The 17,942-nt window shown below is 38.8% G+C and overlaps 2 protein-coding genes across 3 annotated transcripts in view; one reads left to right on the top strand and one right to left on the bottom strand.

The window, feature by feature from the left end:
* The window catches only part of dhx36 (DEAH (Asp-Glu-Ala-His) box polypeptide 36), a 46,130-nt gene extending 43,016 nt beyond the window's left edge, over positions 1 to 3,114 (top strand). For both annotated transcript variants that reach the window (XM_036149482.1, XM_036149483.1), the window contains exon 27: positions 2,349 to 3,114. In XM_036149482.1, the coding sequence (XP_036005375.1) occupies positions 2,349 to 2,582 (234 nt within the window). In that variant the 3' untranslated portion in view covers positions 2,583 to 3,114. The remainder of the gene's footprint in view (positions 1 to 2,348) is intronic.
* A 1,162-nt stretch (positions 3,115 to 4,276) lies between these two features.
* The window catches only part of LOC105932592 (rho guanine nucleotide exchange factor 26), a 34,454-nt gene continuing 20,788 nt past the window's right edge, over positions 4,277 to 17,942 (bottom strand). Inside the window, exons 12-15 of the mRNA XM_012871819.3 lie at positions 14,718 to 14,927; positions 6,845 to 6,915; positions 6,596 to 6,697; positions 4,277 to 5,802 (exon numbers count right to left, since the gene is read on the bottom strand). Of these exons, the coding sequence (XP_012727273.2) occupies positions 5,660 to 5,802; positions 6,596 to 6,697; positions 6,845 to 6,915; positions 14,718 to 14,927 (526 nt within the window). The 3' untranslated portion in view covers positions 4,277 to 5,659. The remainder of the gene's footprint in view (positions 5,803 to 6,595; positions 6,698 to 6,844; positions 6,916 to 14,717; positions 14,928 to 17,942) is intronic.

Below are 17,942 nucleotides of genomic sequence, written 5' to 3'. Positions count from 1 at the left end.
TATTTCCTAGCATTTCCTAGCTTTATAGCTCTGAATTGAACCAGAGAGCCAGCCCTCGATAGCTGATTACCTTATTTTCCAAGAGGGCTACTTTGTCTAATGCAAAACACAATGAGGAAGTTGTTCTATGAACAAGAACATCAGTTTGTGAAAGTAAAGAAATTAAATTGCTCCTCTCCGCTGTGGTATTCTGTGATTGTGAGGACATCAAAAATGGAACAGATTCTTTATAAATTTTTACCGCATTGTCAGGTAATAATCCACTATAATGAAATTTTCTTTTAGGCCGAGAAGAACTTTTGTTAAATTAAACTCAAAGATTATTAAAACATGGTCAGACAGGACAGGGTGACAAGGAAACATTGTTAATTCTTAACACGCAACACAGGATGTCAGCACAAAATCTAGTGTGTGAAGAGAGAAGTCTGCAGATGTTTTATACAAAAGCAATTGAGTCTACGATGGCATTAAAGGCTATAACGATGCATCACACGTCTCGTTGCGTGTCAGTGTGGATTCTACAAGCCTCCATATGATGACCGATATCAGTATTTAATACTAAGATATGAAGTTTGAGAACTGGTACAAAAATTGAAAGAAATGGCCTAGTGAAGTTTACAAAACATCAAACAGAAGGGGATTCTGATTAGGTGTTTTGCAGTTTGAGGGAGTAAAACTTAATATTAAATTATTTAATAGAAATGTAGTTAATAATTTGCCTGGGATTAATCGATAAGTCAGAATGAAAGATAGATTGCTGACACTCCTCCTAGTCCAGTATTTCGAGGAATGTGAAGATTTAAATAATTAGGAGTTGACTAACAAGATAATTTTGCTGCTACCAGGTTTCTGAGAGATAAGATCAATCTGATTATGACAAATCCCGTCTTTGAAGAGGGAGATCTTATGTTCAATAAACCACATTTCTTTAAATTTTCTATTCATTCAGTCACACTAAATTTTGCGAGATTTTCATGATTTGCCCTTTTTTGATAAGTTTTAAAGCTATTTGATTTTGGCCCTAGACAAGACAATGAAAAATGTCTTGTCTGAGTAAGGGAAAAGAAGCTGCAGGGAGTTGTGTTAAACTACGACTTTGCTTCCTGGTCTGGACCTTGAGACGTCAGTGTTTCGGAGAATGAATACATTTTGCCGGACTCCTTGAAAGAGGAGCTTTTCTGTCAAAAGTGGGTTGGATGGCATTTCCCTGGATCAGACCAGGTTTTCCCAAAAAGTCAAAAGTATCTTTATTAGTCTCCCTTGGGAGAAATTTGCCTTGGATACAAGGATCAGCTGCATTGTACTACATGTTCAGTCACTAATAAAAGGAGTCTCAGTAAAACAATAAATAAATATACAATAGTAACAACAGTTCATGAATCACAGTTAGACTAAAACGATCATATTAAAAACTGTGCAAATCAACCTTTAAAAATCTAATAATTTCAAACATCACTGCCCTCCCAGTTTGCTGCTGTAGATCAGAAGAGACCATAGATGTGGCTACCTACGTGTCCTTGCCTTCCCAAACCATGTGCTCATTAACAAGTTTTATACACAATGAGATGAACAAATGGTTATATCTGTTATGTTTGCATAAGGGGGTCCTGTTCAGTAGCACAAATTCAGAGTGAAGCACATGAGAGGAGTCAGATAAAATCTTGTCCATAAAAGCAGTCCATAAAAGGATGTACTGCTCAAAATGTTCCTGTGGAGACAGAGGAGGAGCCATTCCCATTATTTTACCTGCTATCTTTACTAACTTTAAGATCTGGGTCTTTGTTGTAATGTCAAATTACCAAACCAGCTGGTGATGCCATACCTTGGTAGAGATGCTATGGATGGTTCGTAGAAAATTAATGTTCACCAATTATCGATGTAGCTCACATCGTTTTCAGGACACCACTGAGACAACAAGTGGATTGACAAGATTGACAGCATGCGGCTGAGAATATGGTCACTGATGAGATCAGGGAGGAGAAAATTACAAAAAAGCGTAGAAACAACAGGGGAGATGGAAGTTAGCCATAGTAACGCTGACACTAAAGCTAAGCTTGCAACCCATTACTGTGCAGAGAAAGACTGTTTGAAACACAAAGCACTCCCAAACATAGATTTCAGCAACAGGAAAAATAAGTGATTTGACGTGTTTATGTGTCAGAATACCTCTGAGATGTTACAGTAAAGAGAATTCAGATCAAATCAAGAGTCTGAAACACCAAACAGATCCAATGAGTGGAACAGTAAAAAACAGGAAGTGACACAATGTGCTTTATCCAATCAGTAATCCCGTTACCCCAGTGTGTGTGATGTATTTTTTTTTACCAGTTTTGTTTTGTGTTCTGTAGAGTTTGAAGAAAGAGCTGGATTCGCTGTTAGAAGAGAAAATCAGTAACCCGGCTCCTGTGGACTGGAATAACCGCCAATCCAAAGACTGCGCTGTCATCACAGCCATCATAGACCTTATCACCACCCAGGAAAGGCCTGCAGGCAACAGCAAGGACGACGGCAGGACGTGGGCCTCTGCCCCGCGAGGGAGGCAGGTTTACTTCAATGAGGACGACGACGATGACGATGATTAAAAGCGGCTGGCCGTTTGGCTGGCAATGAAGAGAGGAGCCTTTGCGATGACTGACTGCACCTTCAGACATGAGTTTGTTGGAATATTTATGATCGACAGCTGGCCTCCCCGATGCTTCTGCTTGGTTTGAACCTTAGTGCTCCCTAGATGCCGCTGAAGGCCAAACATAGAAGGCTAGAGTGCTGAAAAAAATGAAAATGTTCTTCACAGGAATGAGTCTTACTTTTCTGTCTATTTTGACCATTTAATATTCTTCAAGGACCAACCTCTCTTTATGTATCCTTTTTTTTTTATTTCTGGATTTTACATTTTGAAAAAATGCCATCTCTTTTCAAGCAATGTCACATAACTGCTTGTACAGTAAACTACTTATAATGACTGCAGCTTATACGGCCCTGTGAGCTGCATAATAAACATTACCCAGAAGCATGGAGATCATAACTGTCCACTGAATGGAGAAGAAGCATCTCCATAAATTAAAGGATCATCAAGTTGATTGACTTAAGCAATTCAAGTAAAACAGTGATTCAATACACAGTTGACTATTTCAATTCGTTTGAAGGATTATGACTTATTGCTTGTAAAAAAAAACAAAAACAAAAAAAAACAGTTTTTCATACAGAACTTTCAGCCTACTGTGTATGTCCTGCAACCTTTAGATGTGACCCGTGTCCTGAATTAAACGGCCAAATTGCCTCACTAAGGTACAGTCAAGCTCTACAGAGCTTTAACATCTGACTCAAAATGTTAGGATATTGGCAAAGCAGAGATGCATCTAAAAGTTTCAGGACACCGACCTTCGGGGACTGGAGTTTGAGACCACTACACCGTAAGACTTTGGTCTTGAGAAAGAGATGGAGTAACAACGGTCGATCTAAAAAAAAAAAAAAAAAATCATCACTGACTGTGGAAAGTTCCCTGTGACGCTCCACTTTTTTGCCAACTCTGGGACATTTGTTTCCAGATTCCATATAATTACTTTTTTCCCCTGAAATTAGAACTTTAGAACACTGATCAACAGTCCCCTGCTTTGTCTTTTTATTCTGCTTTTGGCATTGTTTTTTTTCTTTGTTGTTCAGGAGTGGCTTAATAGAAGAAATGCTACAATGGTAGCCAGTTTCTTTGACGCCTGTGTGTCTACAGGCTCTTGAAGCTTGATCTCCAGTAGTAGTTCACTGCTGGTGAATCTCACAAACTCTTTTATGGGCTTTGATATGCAATCAGTAGAGATTCCCGTTGCTTGTGCTTTTTTTTCACCATTCTTTATCCTTCCACCATCCTTTACATCCATGTGCTTGCATATAGTACCATGACATTTTTTAATAGTGACCTTTTGTGGCTTACCCTCTTTGTGAAGGACTGCAGTCACCGTGTGCTGGACCAGTCATCCCTGAAGTATTCCTCATAATTTAGCCAACCAGATTTCTTCACTTGATAATATGTACATATCTTTAAAATTAATCATAATTTACAGATTCTTGAAATCTATCCCTTAGTATTTAAATCTTTCACATTTTGAATTACTAAAATGTCATTTTCAGTGGCATTCTAATTTGAATTATCTGTAAAGTTTGCAAGAACATCTGATTTATCTCCTTGATATCATTGTAGTGAAAAAGATTTACATCCACTCCTCACTGCAAAAGTTAAATTATTGTCTATAATCTGCATAAAACAATCACTCAGAATACAAGGCAGAAAGCAATGAAACTTTTATTAACCGAGACTAATTAAAAAGTTTAGTTGTTTTTTTTCCAATATAAATTTATATTTAGGAAAACACAAGTGTTACATTTTTACATATTTACATGTGCAAAAAGTATTTACAATAGTTAAAAAAAAGGAGAAAATGGTAGCAAAAGGTCATAGATCAACTGGAGGATCCGTTTCCCGAGTGCAAACATAAAGCAGACGGTCCAAAGTCGTGTGCCCATTAGGAGGTCTTTGTCCGTTGTAGCCACCAAACCTCAGTTTGTGGCCATCGTCACTGTTAAGTCCGGAGCTCTTGGCTTGATGGATTGTGTTACTGCCGTCCTCTGGCCAGCCCATTTTTTTTTTTTTTTCCTTTAGCCAGGCAACGCTAAAATGACTCACACTGGACAATCACATTAAAAGCAGAGCCAGGCAGGGGTCTGACCTCACAAACGGCAGATGCACGATTTCTTTAACGTCACATGCATTTATAAAAAAAAATAAAAAAGTACACACATGGTATTATTTATACACTGCCACTTCTGGCTTGCATCAAGTGTGATATTTCTTGCTGTCGAAACTGCAGAATTGATGGGGAGAATAATGGTGCTTGAGACATAAATGTACAGTCTGATTCATGAGGGTGACATTAACCGCTGACAAACAGCAAGTTGGAGTGCGGATACTTGGCCCTTCTCCTCAGCTTGATGCCATAATGGATCACTCTTCCCTCTTGGCTGTAATTTGTGCCCGTTTATAATCAGTTATGAGTATTTACAGCTATATTTACATATGGATTTGATTTAATCTTCTGCCTGGCTGTTGCTGAAACAGTCGTGTGGAGTTTGTACACTGTAAACACGCTTGCAGCTTGTAGAACGCTGTTCATAGTCACATTGTTACCGGCGAAGCCTTTTATCGCCCGGCCAGAGCCTCGTTAACAGAGCGCGGGCTGCTGTCGGATTCCCTCTAATTGGTTTGCTTTACCTCCCACAGCAGGACTGTGCTCATTACTCTGCACACCATTTACAAAAAAAAAAAAAAAAAAAAAACATTTATAAATTTATCAGCTACAGTTGTTGCGTTGCAGGGTGTTGAAAGCAGCTGCTTTAGCTGTGGTGGGTGTGAAGTTTTCCTCAACCAGCAAAAGAATTAATCAGTGTGACATATCCCACTGTCAGGCCACCCCGCCCACTCAGGGAGCGATCACTAATTAAAGGAATCTGTTTTTCCTCCGGTGTTGCAGCTAAATGGGATGAAGCTCAGACAGGTGCTCAGTGTTTAGTAAACACTGAACGGGAGCTCTGTGGCTGAACACATTATTTCAGTGCTCAAAAAGTGCAGCCAGAGAGTCCGTCAGCCTCCCTCCCGGGGCTCATGGTCCCGTCACACGTTCGTCTCCAGCCCCTGCAGTCGATCCATCCTCTGCATGTTGCGCTCGATGGTGGCCTGGCACGTGATCTTTTTGGCACACTCCTCGGGAAACCACCCGCTCTCTCCGTCGCGCAGCCGCTCGCCTTCGTACCAGCCTGGGGGACGAAAACCCGGGTTGAACGTTACTATGATTTGTGCACCGCATCGTGCCTCTTGCTTATGTGGCGCAATTGTTTTTGATGTCTGTTCTTTCACAGGTAAGGCTGGTTGCTATGGTCACCAAAACTACAATTAACTTGCAGGCTTTTGACTAGATGGGGGGAACTTCAAACACATCATGTCCATTATGTGAAAGGGACTGGTAGTAAAACGCAGAGGAGACCGAATGAGTGTGATAAAAGGAAGCAGAGGTAAGAATGTGAAAAATGGGAGGAATAGTGGTGCAGCACAATAAGTTACATCATTGAGAAGTTAATTTAGTGCTGTAAACTCGTTTATAGATTCTTTACGTCAAATTATATATTTTCTGTCAGTTTTGCTGACTATGGCTTGTAACACGTGAAAACATATGCATATTAGTGGTGGCCAATAATTCAATATCAATATGTATCACGATATAATCTTATCAAGTCAACAGTCATCCTAATAACTGTGGAAACCATGAGACATCTATAACTTTTTTTTTAAAATAAGGCTTGGGTAATATTTACTTTTCTGGGATGTTTTCATTTGCTGTAAGCCTTAAATATTAAAATTAATAGAAAAAAAAGTACCTAAAATATTTCACTCAACGTATAATGAAGTTATATAGATGAGCTCCACCTTGATTCGATTCACTGAAACAAATGAACTTTTCAATGATGCCGTAATTTGCTGAGGTGAACCTGTTAAAAAAAAATGTTTGAGTGGGGGTGGAGGGTGAATTTGAGAAAGTGAGATGCAACGCACCGTCCACGTGTTGGCAGACCAACACCACATCAGCCACCTGCAGAGACAGCTCATCCGGCTGCTTAGCTGTGTAGGTTCTGATCACCTCAACCTGGATGACATCTGGAAAAGAAATACAACATTGGCACAACTCCCTCCAGATCTCACTGGTTTCAAAATGCCATTAACGTTTAGAAGTAGTTTCGCTAAAAGCCACAAGGGGGTGCAATAAGCTTAGAGAGAGAGAGAGATATGTTTGTGTCAGCTTACTGGTTCTGTCATGTCTTCTCTTATCGTTGTCATTCTGGCCCAGAGAACTGATCCACCGTGCTCGTTCACTCCTAAACAACCAAAGAACACTTCGTTAAAGCGTTGGCACTTCGAGAAACCGTCAAAACATCTCCTGGTTGCAGGTGATGCACCGTTTTACTGCCAGAGAATCGTTATTATTATGTCTACAGATATTTGAAGAAAACAGATGTGGTTGTTCCCTGGCAAGTTTTCCCCTCCCTCCCTCCTTCCTTTCTGTCCTCAGTGAGAGTGCTGAGAGTAAGAGAGAGAGAGAGAAAAAAAAGACAAGCACAAAGGGTTGATTCTCAGTAGAGGACAGACCTGCTTTTGCTGTCTTCCTCTCCCTTGTGTGCGTTTCATGGGAAACAAAGTAGGCTGAGTTGCACAGGTCGGATTCTGTGAAACCAGATATCATCTCACCTGCTCCACAGAAATCAGACCGCGTAAGAGAGAGAGAGAGAGAGAGATGAAGGGAGCGATAAAGAAGCACAGGTTTGTTGGAAAATGAAACCCAGTGGGTTTATGGGGGACCCTCCATGACTCTGTGTCAGTGGCCTGCAAACATGGGCAATGGTATAACGGTGGCTGCGTGGCTTGTCCCTCACACGTCTCAAACGGATGCCACCGGACGGTACCAATGAGTCAGACCTCATTAGTGCATTCCCGCTGAGTGATACTTTTCAGGTCACACAGGCAGTAAACGAGCAGCACGTCATACTTCGGTAATCCACAATAAAAACATCAGAGACTTTTATCAGCGCATCTCTTCGCACATTTGCACTCCCCACACAGCAATAATCATTATATTGCAGTCTAACCTTTGGATTTAAATTGCAACCTTAGGACCTATTTTGTGTTATTGTTCACAAAAAAAAAAAAAAACAGTTTCATTTTGAGTTTGTGTCCAATAAGAAAATGTGTATCTTATTTTAAATTAGGCTGAGATAAATTGCAACGTTTTTTTGTATTGTTGGAGGTATTACGCATTACATTGCAATACATCTTGCCTACTTTTGCTTTGTAAGTGTAAACGAGTCACTGTCAGATACTGACATTAACAGATTACCAGCCTTAAGTTCTACAGTGTTTTAAAGTTAGTTTAAAACTGCTAAAACCCTCCGTCATACTACCCTGCCGTCTTTTCAATAAGAGGCCAGACACATCTGCTGCTGCTGTTGTGCACTGCTGGTCAGCTGGCTAATAGATGGTTTGAACATATTTTTAATCTATGTTCGTTAGAAAGATAAATATGTCTGCATGTAAATATCCTTTGTTGTGAAAAACAAAAGAAAAGTATAGCAGTTTGCTAAATTCAGCTGACAAACAGTTAGCCTTCTACCGTTCTGTAATTTTTTTCACTTTTCTACAAGCTCACTTCAGTATATATATGTCTCCTTCGGGCAATGAAACCGTTTCTGATAATGTAACTGAGCCATATTAAAAAAATGCCACACTATACCCTTTAAATCCAATTTTTCCATAAATAATGAGAAGCCAAACTTCATGTGTTTCTTGGTGAATTTCATTGCCTGGCTGTTCATTCCCATTCAGAGCTCCTCTGTGGCTAAGACAGCTGTTTGTTTTACTTGACAGCTGGGCCCACGGTGCCAACAGTCACATGCATGTGCGCGTAAAATAAGTGTCATGACAGTTTGATCTCTTACACAAAACAGCTGAAACAGCCAACAAATGTAAGCGCAGGCATCAGCAGAGGGCACGTATGTGAGACTTGTGAGGTATGGACAGCAGGTGCTTGCCCCTTTCCCCTCTCATTGACTGAAAGCCTGTACAGAATCACCATCTATTCACTGTAGTGAGACTTCCTCCGGCTTCGGCTATTCATCCTGCAGAAGAAAGGAATGCCAAGATTCATAAATCCATTGTGAAGGTTCATGTTTCACCTCTGAAAAGAAGAGTCTCGCCGGTGGATTGTGAAACCTCTTTCACACAAGCGGATAAAGAGTAATGACAGTCTTTTTCTGACCTTCCTTTGTCTGATGACTTAAAAATCACCACCCAGACCTTTGGATTTTCTTCTCTGCCTTATCTCACAACTCCATTTTTCTTCCAGTTTGTTTACTCTCAGCAAAATGCCTCGGCTGTTTCAGCCTCCAGCACGTCGCTCCAGGGCATTCAAAAGTGTTTGTTCCTACAGATTTAATCTCTCTTTTACTTATTTGTGACACTTGGTTTTTAATATCGGACAAAGTTCACCTGAGTAAACCCCAACAGCTGACAAATAATGAGTTAATATGTAAAAGGGGAAAAAAACTATTAAAATAAATGTGTTCGCTATTTGAAAAGAAAGAATCATCCCTCCTTTTTAAAAAAAAATAATTCACTGATTATCCACAAAACCACTGCCGACCAAAACAAGAAAAAAAAACAAAAAAAAAACACCAAACCTTGTCACACATTTACCAAAATCTTGATAATCCTTTAAATGTATGGATATTCTGTGGACTACAAAGAGAGAAATGGGACTATTTGAAAGGTTTACACTTATTCTTCGGGGGGTTATGTACCTAGAGAGAACCCATGCATGCATCGGTAGACCATGCAAATACTAAGTAGAAGGACTCCAGCCCAGGATTCGAACCCAAGACCATATCATTACATAAAGCGTAAAACTAAACCTCCAGAGTCAAACACGGTAGTGTGATGTCTGGAATTATTTATCCACATAGGTCCGGAGTAGTTTGGATAGCTGTGTTCCTTTAAAAAATGAAATCCGAATTTGTAAACTTGTTTTTTTTTGTTTTTTTTTTTTGCATTGGTTATAATTGTCTGATCTAAAAATGTGTTTATCTGGAAAAAAAAGTTGCAAAATAGAACACATCTGTAATAGTGTATTGCCTTTTGTATTTACTACTCAGACAAACACATGGCCTATTTTTGCAGTTAGGGAAATTCCAAAGGAATATCAAACAATTCTCAGCAACTTCCACATCACACTTCCCATCAACAACTTTCACATTATCACATAAACGAAAGCAGACAGAGGAGACGGGGGGGAGGAGGAGGAGAGAAAAAACATCCAAAACAACGGCGTGTGTAGAACAGAAGCACAGACTCCCATTTCTGGTCAGAGCTATTATATAATCTCTGTGCCGCTTTCTGCTACAGCTGAGTATCTGACTAGCAGTTCTGTTTTCCTGCAGACTTCTGTAGGCGCTCTGTTCCACTAATAGATGAGCACTATTCACTGATTCTGAACACTGGACACAGCAACCAGGTCATGGGGAATGTGTCCTAGCATGCAAACACAGAACAGAAAGACATGCGGAAAATAGAGAACACAAAAAAACGGGAGAAAATAGAAGTTCACACAGCCCTGTGAACCATCTCTAAACAGCTGACATTCCTGATGCATTACACCACCATCAAGATCAAAGCTCACTCTGATATATATATATATAGAGAGATATATCTATACATCTCTCTCTCTATATATATAAAGTTATTCAACACTGAATACAGGTAGGATAACTTGCCTCGTGTCAGTGAATTGGAATAAAAGCAAAAAAAAAAACTGTCATGTGGGGAAAACAAATATTTCCACACTATTATTTCCAAAAGAAAAACAGACTCACTTAAAGTCAGAATGAGAGGAATTTCACTCAGGAACTCTTAACATTTGTTGGACTTTAGGTCAGTGGCTAAAGGAAACTTACTACAAGGACACTGGTGGAATTTTTTTATTGTTAGGGTCTTTTATACTTTGTAATCATGAAGCATTAAGGTTTTATTTCTCTGTGTATTAGCTGAACTTAGTATATAACAGCTGCATTTCTTTTGCAAGCAAGTAGATACAAAAATTTGCACTCATTGATGAGGAAATCCTGCACAGACCTTCATTTTTGTGATCTTTGCCCTGTATCCTTCACAAGACTGGCGCAGTTAAACACCGTTTTCAATGCTCCAATACTAAATTAAATTAAATACTAATTAAAAAACAGCTTTACAATAATTAATTGTTTCTTTTTAAACTAGCTCCCTAATGTGCCACATAATAATGTTGTGCTTCAACAGTTCTACATTGCATATTATTTATAGGAAGGTTAGTTGCAAGTCTATCAATACTCTGGTTTGATTGGCCCAATGCATTGACCTGATAAGGACCCAATCGTTTCAAAAAACTTCAGCTGAAAACTTTTCATTTGAATAATTACTTTACCGTAAGCTCATAAGGACTCATCAAATCCTTGTAGAATTTTTACAGGAAATGAGCTCTAAAATAATATGTACAACATGTCTTCCAATGGGGCTTGTGTGAAAGAAAAATAAAGCAAGTAAAAATATAAAAGCCGAATGTTACAGTTTAGCATAAAATGATTCATACCCCTGTTTGATTCAGATTTTAAATTTATGTTAAACCATTATGTTTGTTTTTCATTGTAAACAATGCAGATATCTCTGAAAAGATAATAAAACAATGTAAAATATCTGAGCTACTTCAAAACCTTAATATCATTTTGAGTCAATAGAAACATCTTGGTAAAATTAAAGGGTTATTTAAACCTGAATTTACTAGGGGTGTGGATAATGTTCACCCCAACCGGATTTAGTATTGCTAGTGCTGTACATCTGACAGGAAAATTACAGAAAAACTAAAATAATTTAAAAAAATATTGAAAATGGTAGTATATAATAAATACACCACATTTATTAAATGTTGTAAAAACAATTTGTTATCCTTTATTTGTAAAAGGTTTAAGGGGCACATTTTACACATTTTAGCCAATTAGGAAAAAACGGAAAAGACAGCCTACTGTACTCAGTATTTGCCCAGATTAGTATCCGGTACTAAAGAGAACCTGGGAGGTTTTTTTACATTCAATTTCCCATTTATGTATGGAGCAATTAAAACGTTTTGTGACAGTGGTGTCTTATAACTATAGCTTAATTGTTCAGCCTCCTTCATTTAACTCCCAAACAGTCTGCTGAGACAAGACATCATGTTGTGCGATTTCTACTAAACTTGGACGACCGCATGATTGTCAAAAAAACAAAGAGCTCACACAGTCCTCGTTGTAAAAGAAGAGGCACAGAGACTCTGGGCAATGTGTCGAAGGATCAGGATCAGTAAAGGAGCAGAAAGTGGGTGGGGGCATAGCCGTGGGAAACAGCCAGCTTAGCTGCAGTCTGTTGCTAAACAACAGCTTAAACAAAGACTAGTTACCACTATAACGCGGGACAGTTGCCAGGCTCTCCCCACCGGTTCTTCTCGGCTCATTCAGGATTTCAGGGAGTAAAAGGCTGTGCGACGCACAACATTACATTTGTAGCCAACTGCTCTGAATGCGCCCAAAGGAGGAGAGCTTGGGGTTTTCCACAGCAACTTATGCAGCAGAGAAGACAATTGGGCAGGAAGTGACATTTAGCTGATGTCCCAGACACAAACCAGTACCTGTATAGCTTCATGTTTTCTTTGGAGTAAAATGTAATGTGTTTCAAAAACTAACAACTGTAATGGCAACCAAGAAACAAAATATGGGTAGAGAAGATTCATCGAAAATGATAATGTAAAATGATAATTCAATTTGGTCCCGACTGGTTTATTTTACAAAGTATAGCAGAACAGTGACAAAAAAAAATCACTTGTACCTCTTGAATACCTTCAATTGGGATGATTCGGAAAGCTTGATATTAAAAAAATGATAAAGAGTATCTCTGTGGTGGGGTAACTCCACCTGTTTAATACGGGAGACCCGGGTTTGAGTCCCGGTTGGGTCAGGAAGGGCATCCGGTGGAAAAACTATAGGCTAAGTCTGTGTGCAAGCGGAAATGACTTGCTGTAGTGACCCCTGAATAAGGGAGCAGTCAGAAGGACTCCCTCATATAATGATAATAAAGAGGGCAAGTTGTCACGGTTGTTAGCATTGTTGCCTTGCAGAAAGAAGGCCCAGGGGTCTCTCTGCAAGTTTCTCCCCTGCGCATGTATGTGTTTTCTCCGGCTTTCTCCTACAGTCCATAAATATGCATGTTAAGTCAATTGATCTCTGAATAACACTTCAGAGTGAGGTTGTTTATAGATTGTTACGTAGTTTGTCCTTGTCTCCTTGTTCCCCTATGATGGACTCCCAACCTGCCCTGTCTTAACGCTACCTCTCGCTCAATGAAAGAGGCAAAGGCTTCAGAACCCTGAAGCGTTCAAAGATTCAACACCGTTTGGTTTCAGGTAAGAGCTAAAAAGAGAGGCTTCAGAAACATTTAAAAATGCTCTGTTCAATGAATTTTCCCTCACGGAACTTGTTCTGTAGTGGAAATTTTCAACCGCTGTGGTCAGAACATGGAGGGAGGTTCTCAACCTACAGAAGAGTGGGGAGGAACTGGCCTCATGCTTGAGAAAACACCCCAACAAAGGTTTGAACCACAACAGATGATTACAGTGCACAGCGTTGTGTGTTTGTGCATCCATGCATGTGAATGAATATGAGTGCCGATGTATAGCAGATCTCCTTCCTTTGTTTGGGCTACGTAATCTGAACATCCTCACTTTACACCTTATTTGCCGAATGAGGAGAGACAACGTTACAGAGGGGACATTTAAATATAACTAACGGCTTAAAGGCAGTTTTTAGGTCTGCTGCATGGCTATAGGCTCCACAGGTTGCCAGTTAAAAGGGAGTTGACAACTTTATTCTAAACGACTACGAAATGAAAATAAATTAAAACAAATGACAATTATATAGCACAGTGTTTTTATTTTATTTTATTTTATTTTTTTACAGTTTGACTGTATACAACTATAATGCATGTCATTTTCCAAGTCACAGAAGAGTGACTCCTGTTTATTTTTAGTCAAATTGATTACGGCAACGGTGTTTTCACAGGTCTGCCTAAAAAGTGGATGAGACAGCTGCAGCTGATCCAGAACGCTGATGCCTGCGTCCTCACTAAGACTAAGAAAGTAGAGCACATCACCCCAGTTCAAAAGTCCTTACACTGGCTTCCTGTATTAAAATCCTTATTTTAGTCTATAAATCACTGAATGTCTTAGCACCTAAATACATCACAGACTTGTTATCAGTGTATCAACCCTCCATACCACTAAAGTCTTCTAACCCCACCCTGGTTTGCATACCTAAAACCAGAACCAAACATGGAGAAGCAGTATTTAATTCTTATGCTCCACTTATCTGAAACAAACGTCCAGAAATCTGTAAAAGGGCTTAAAGCCTGATTTCCTTTAAATCAAGATTAAAAACACATTTGTTTAGGATTGCCTTTGACTGTTCTAGTTAAACTGTTCTACTGAAACAGCATTAGTTTAACTTTGTAGTCCAACTGTTTTTAATATTTTCTTTTAGTTCCTATTTTTCCATTTTTTTATTTTGTTTTTACATTTTATTCCAACTTGCTTTTATTCTGTTTTATTTTCCTATATTTCCTATATATATTATATTATATATCATGTAAAGTACTTTGGATTGTCTTTGTACTGAAATGTGCTATTCAAATAAAGTTGCCTTGCCTTGCCTTGTCACTTCAAATGGAGCACAAAGTAGAAAGGTAAATAGAATAGTTTTATTTGAGTTAAAAGGCGTACTGCAACACATAACGATGGTAATGGAGTACGAATCTGACCTGAGCTTGCTCCCCACAGATAACCATTCACAATATGAACAAACTCACATTCACTCTGCTGTCTAAACCAGTAGCCAGCATATCACACCTAAAGCATATGAGCCTGGAACGAGTATAAACATGCAAGAGTAGCATTATGCCACAGGCAGAAATGATTCACTGCTGCTTGGGGACAACGGTTGTAAATCTGCAACTGAAATGCGGGAAAACAAGCGGCGTAATTAAGAAGGACAAAGGGAAACAAAGGTACAAAGGGACTTACTGTAACTCCGTTCCGAGGATCATCGGCACCTTTTCACGGGAGTGGTTGCTACGGAAACACAGCTTGAAGAGATGGTTGGCGCCGACCTGCCGTGAGGTCAGCATGCTGGTGGGACTTTTCACAGGTGACATGTGGACCTCATCTGGCTGATTGGTGCCCACTTGGATCTGATCCCTCAGGGCGTAGTCTATCACGGTGTAACTGTCCTCACTGTTGGGAGAGAAAAAAAAAAACAGCTTGACAAGTTTTCTTATGCAATATTCTAAAGATGTCAACAGGTTTAGCATCACATACGTTGCTTTTAAACCTTTTCATGTTACAACCACAACTTCAATGTATTGTATTGGTATTTTATCTGCTGAGCGATTTTATAACAGCGCCTACTTCATATATATATATATATATATATATATATATATATATATTATATATATATATTATATATATATTTTTTATTCTTTATTTTTTTTTTGAGTCGTTAAAGTGGAATGTGAACCTCTGTCCCAGTCTCAAGTCCTTAGCAGCCTCTGACTGATTTTCTTCCAGGATTGTTCTGTTTTTACCGCCATCCATCTTCCTGATAACTCTTACCAACTTCCCTGTCCATCCATGAGAAAAAGTATCCCCTGCTTTCCCATCATGGGATGCTGCCATGTCACAATGCATTCACCAAATGCATAATACACCTTTTACCTTTTCATCCACTACATAAGTATGTACCACTGTGCACTGGTATATTGAATTAAATCTGTATAGAGTCTGTTAAATTGTGTCGTTTACCGGGTAATACTTCTTTGGCATGGCACTAAACACGGAGTATAAGCACAGTAAAAATTATTGCTCTATAGAGAAGGAAGTTAAAGTACGGAAACTCAGCTGGGCCAGGAGAAACATTCAGGGCTAGCTTAATTTGACAGTCAAATACACTAAGATGGAAATATGTTTATTATCAAATTATTGAACAGACAAAGAAATACAGGTATCAAAATAAAAATTACAAACTAGATTGAAAAATATGTTGTTTTAAATGGTATTTCTCTAAAAATGTGTTTGTTATAATTTCAATGTAACAGCCAAGTTAAAATTCAATAGAAAGAAATCATGTTAATTTTTCAGTCAGAACAAGCACCTACAATAAAGGACTGAGAAAGTGGATTAATTTAACAAATGTGACAATATCTCTCAGATGGCTCAAAAACTGGACGAAGTTCCTGTGATTATCCTTAGTCTGATTTAGTTGCTCTCCTACTTTTACTCCTACTCCTACATTTACAATTCAATTAAATTGTATTTATATAGCGCAACACATGTCATCTCAAGGCACCTCACAAAGTCAAATTCAATCAAATCATACAGATCGGTCAAAAACTTTACTTAATATTTAGCTTCAGTTGAAAATGACCCAGAGTTTGGTCAAACACAACATGGTCTGAAACATCCACAAGGGATCATGCTTCATGGTGAGCTTTGACAAATCTTAAACACAAGAGTAAAAGTCCAGCATGTGTTTGATAAAAATAATGCGAGGCTGAAATATGTCCATGATCCAGAGATAACAGAAGGAACTGGAAGCATACAAGCTATTTGTGCAACAGGATTTGTGATCAAAAACAACTGTAATGTTATAAGTGATTGTTTCCTTGAACATAATATTCAAAAATGTATATATATTTTTTTTCTGAGGTCATAATTTGTTTTTATGCTGGCACAGCACACCCTTGAAGTACAGAGAGTACAGGCTGCTAAGTAACTGCACAATCTGTCCTTCAGCTGAAGGCAGGCTTCCTAATTTTTGCAAGTCAGAAACATTACTGGGTATCAGGGGAAGGGTGCTAATACAGAAATCAGGACAAGACAGGGATATAAAAGACAACTTAGACTGCAAATGACATGAGAAACTGTAAAGGCTTTATGTCAGTTTAAATACTTGAGAACTAGAGTTTGAGTGTTACAAGTATTCATTCAGATTCAATATAGAGCTGCAGAATTTAATGAAATCATAAGTTTTAAGCTGATTTGTGTGTAGTTCAAACAGGGTTTTGATGTCCTACACATATCATGTCAAAGACTTGATGGCTTTCCCTCAGAGCTGACCACTGGCCCTACACACGTGGATAATGTCCCAAATGAATATTTCCCCAATTAGCAACATCAACTACTTCTTTACCTATGTCTTGCTATATAGCCGCACTTTGTCTGACTCTATATGACTGTAAATAACTGCATTTACAACAAATGGCCCATTGTTGTTGCATTCTAAATGACTGACATGCTGACTTCTTTTAAATAGCTTCTTAAAGCTTCCATGCTTTTTCTGATTTGACTTTAAAAAACCTTGCTGATCCTTAAAAAATAGCAAACTTTCAATCTTCTCTGCCCTTTCAAAACGTCAACACCGAAGATTTTTTTTTTTACCATCAACTCGAAAAAAGGCAGGTTTCATTTTAAAATGTAACAGTCAGGCTCAGCCAATCTAAATATGTGTTTGTGCATCTCTACTACTAAGCCTAATTCATCACTCATTTAAAAACATCATTCATTCTTCTAAATATGCACTTTTTCCACCAAAGAAACCCAACTATGCGTAAGAGTACATTTACTAACTGGTCTCTCTTCCCAGATTTCAGGATCATCAGCTTTTTGCCTCCCTGTCAAATCTGCCAGGAAAATTCCAGGAATACCATTCACATGACACGAGAGAACAGGGTGGGTGGGGAACATTATGTTTGTAACGTGAGTGTTCGGAAATCCTTGGGTGAGCAGGTATCATGTCTGACAATTGCTAACTGGCAGTTAAATGGAGGTGGAAGACACCTGGAGGAAGCTCAGGCATCAGCTAAATGTTTTCACCACTGTGCCAGCTACTGGTCTACCGATGGACATTTTGTTCTTCAACAGACAGACCCGAGTTAACCAAATCCACAGGGGGATTAGACTACAGCCCAGACATGCAGAGAAATGAGTACATGCACACAAGAGCTGTATGTTTAGTGTTGAGATTATGGCCTAAATAAACTCAATGAGAGAGAGAGAGAGAGAGAGAGAGAGAGAGAGAGAGAGAGAGAGAGAGAGAGAGAGAGAGAGAGGAGAGCACTGATAGTGTGAAGTAAAATAAGAAATCAAGGGCAATTTCAGGGGCCCTTATAACCCCACTTTCTTTTCCACTGAATGTACAAGAGAGTTTGTAACTTGAACAGCAATAGATTTTAAATAATCAACATCTGT

Source organism: Fundulus heteroclitus, chromosome 18 (assembly GCF_011125445.2).
Source record: "Fundulus heteroclitus isolate FHET01 chromosome 18, MU-UCD_Fhet_4.1, whole genome shotgun sequence".
Classification (NCBI taxonomy): Eukaryota; Metazoa; Chordata; class Actinopteri; order Cyprinodontiformes; family Fundulidae; genus Fundulus; species Fundulus heteroclitus.
Note: the sequence above shows the minus strand (reverse complement) of the source record. Positions and strands in the feature narration are given on the sequence as shown.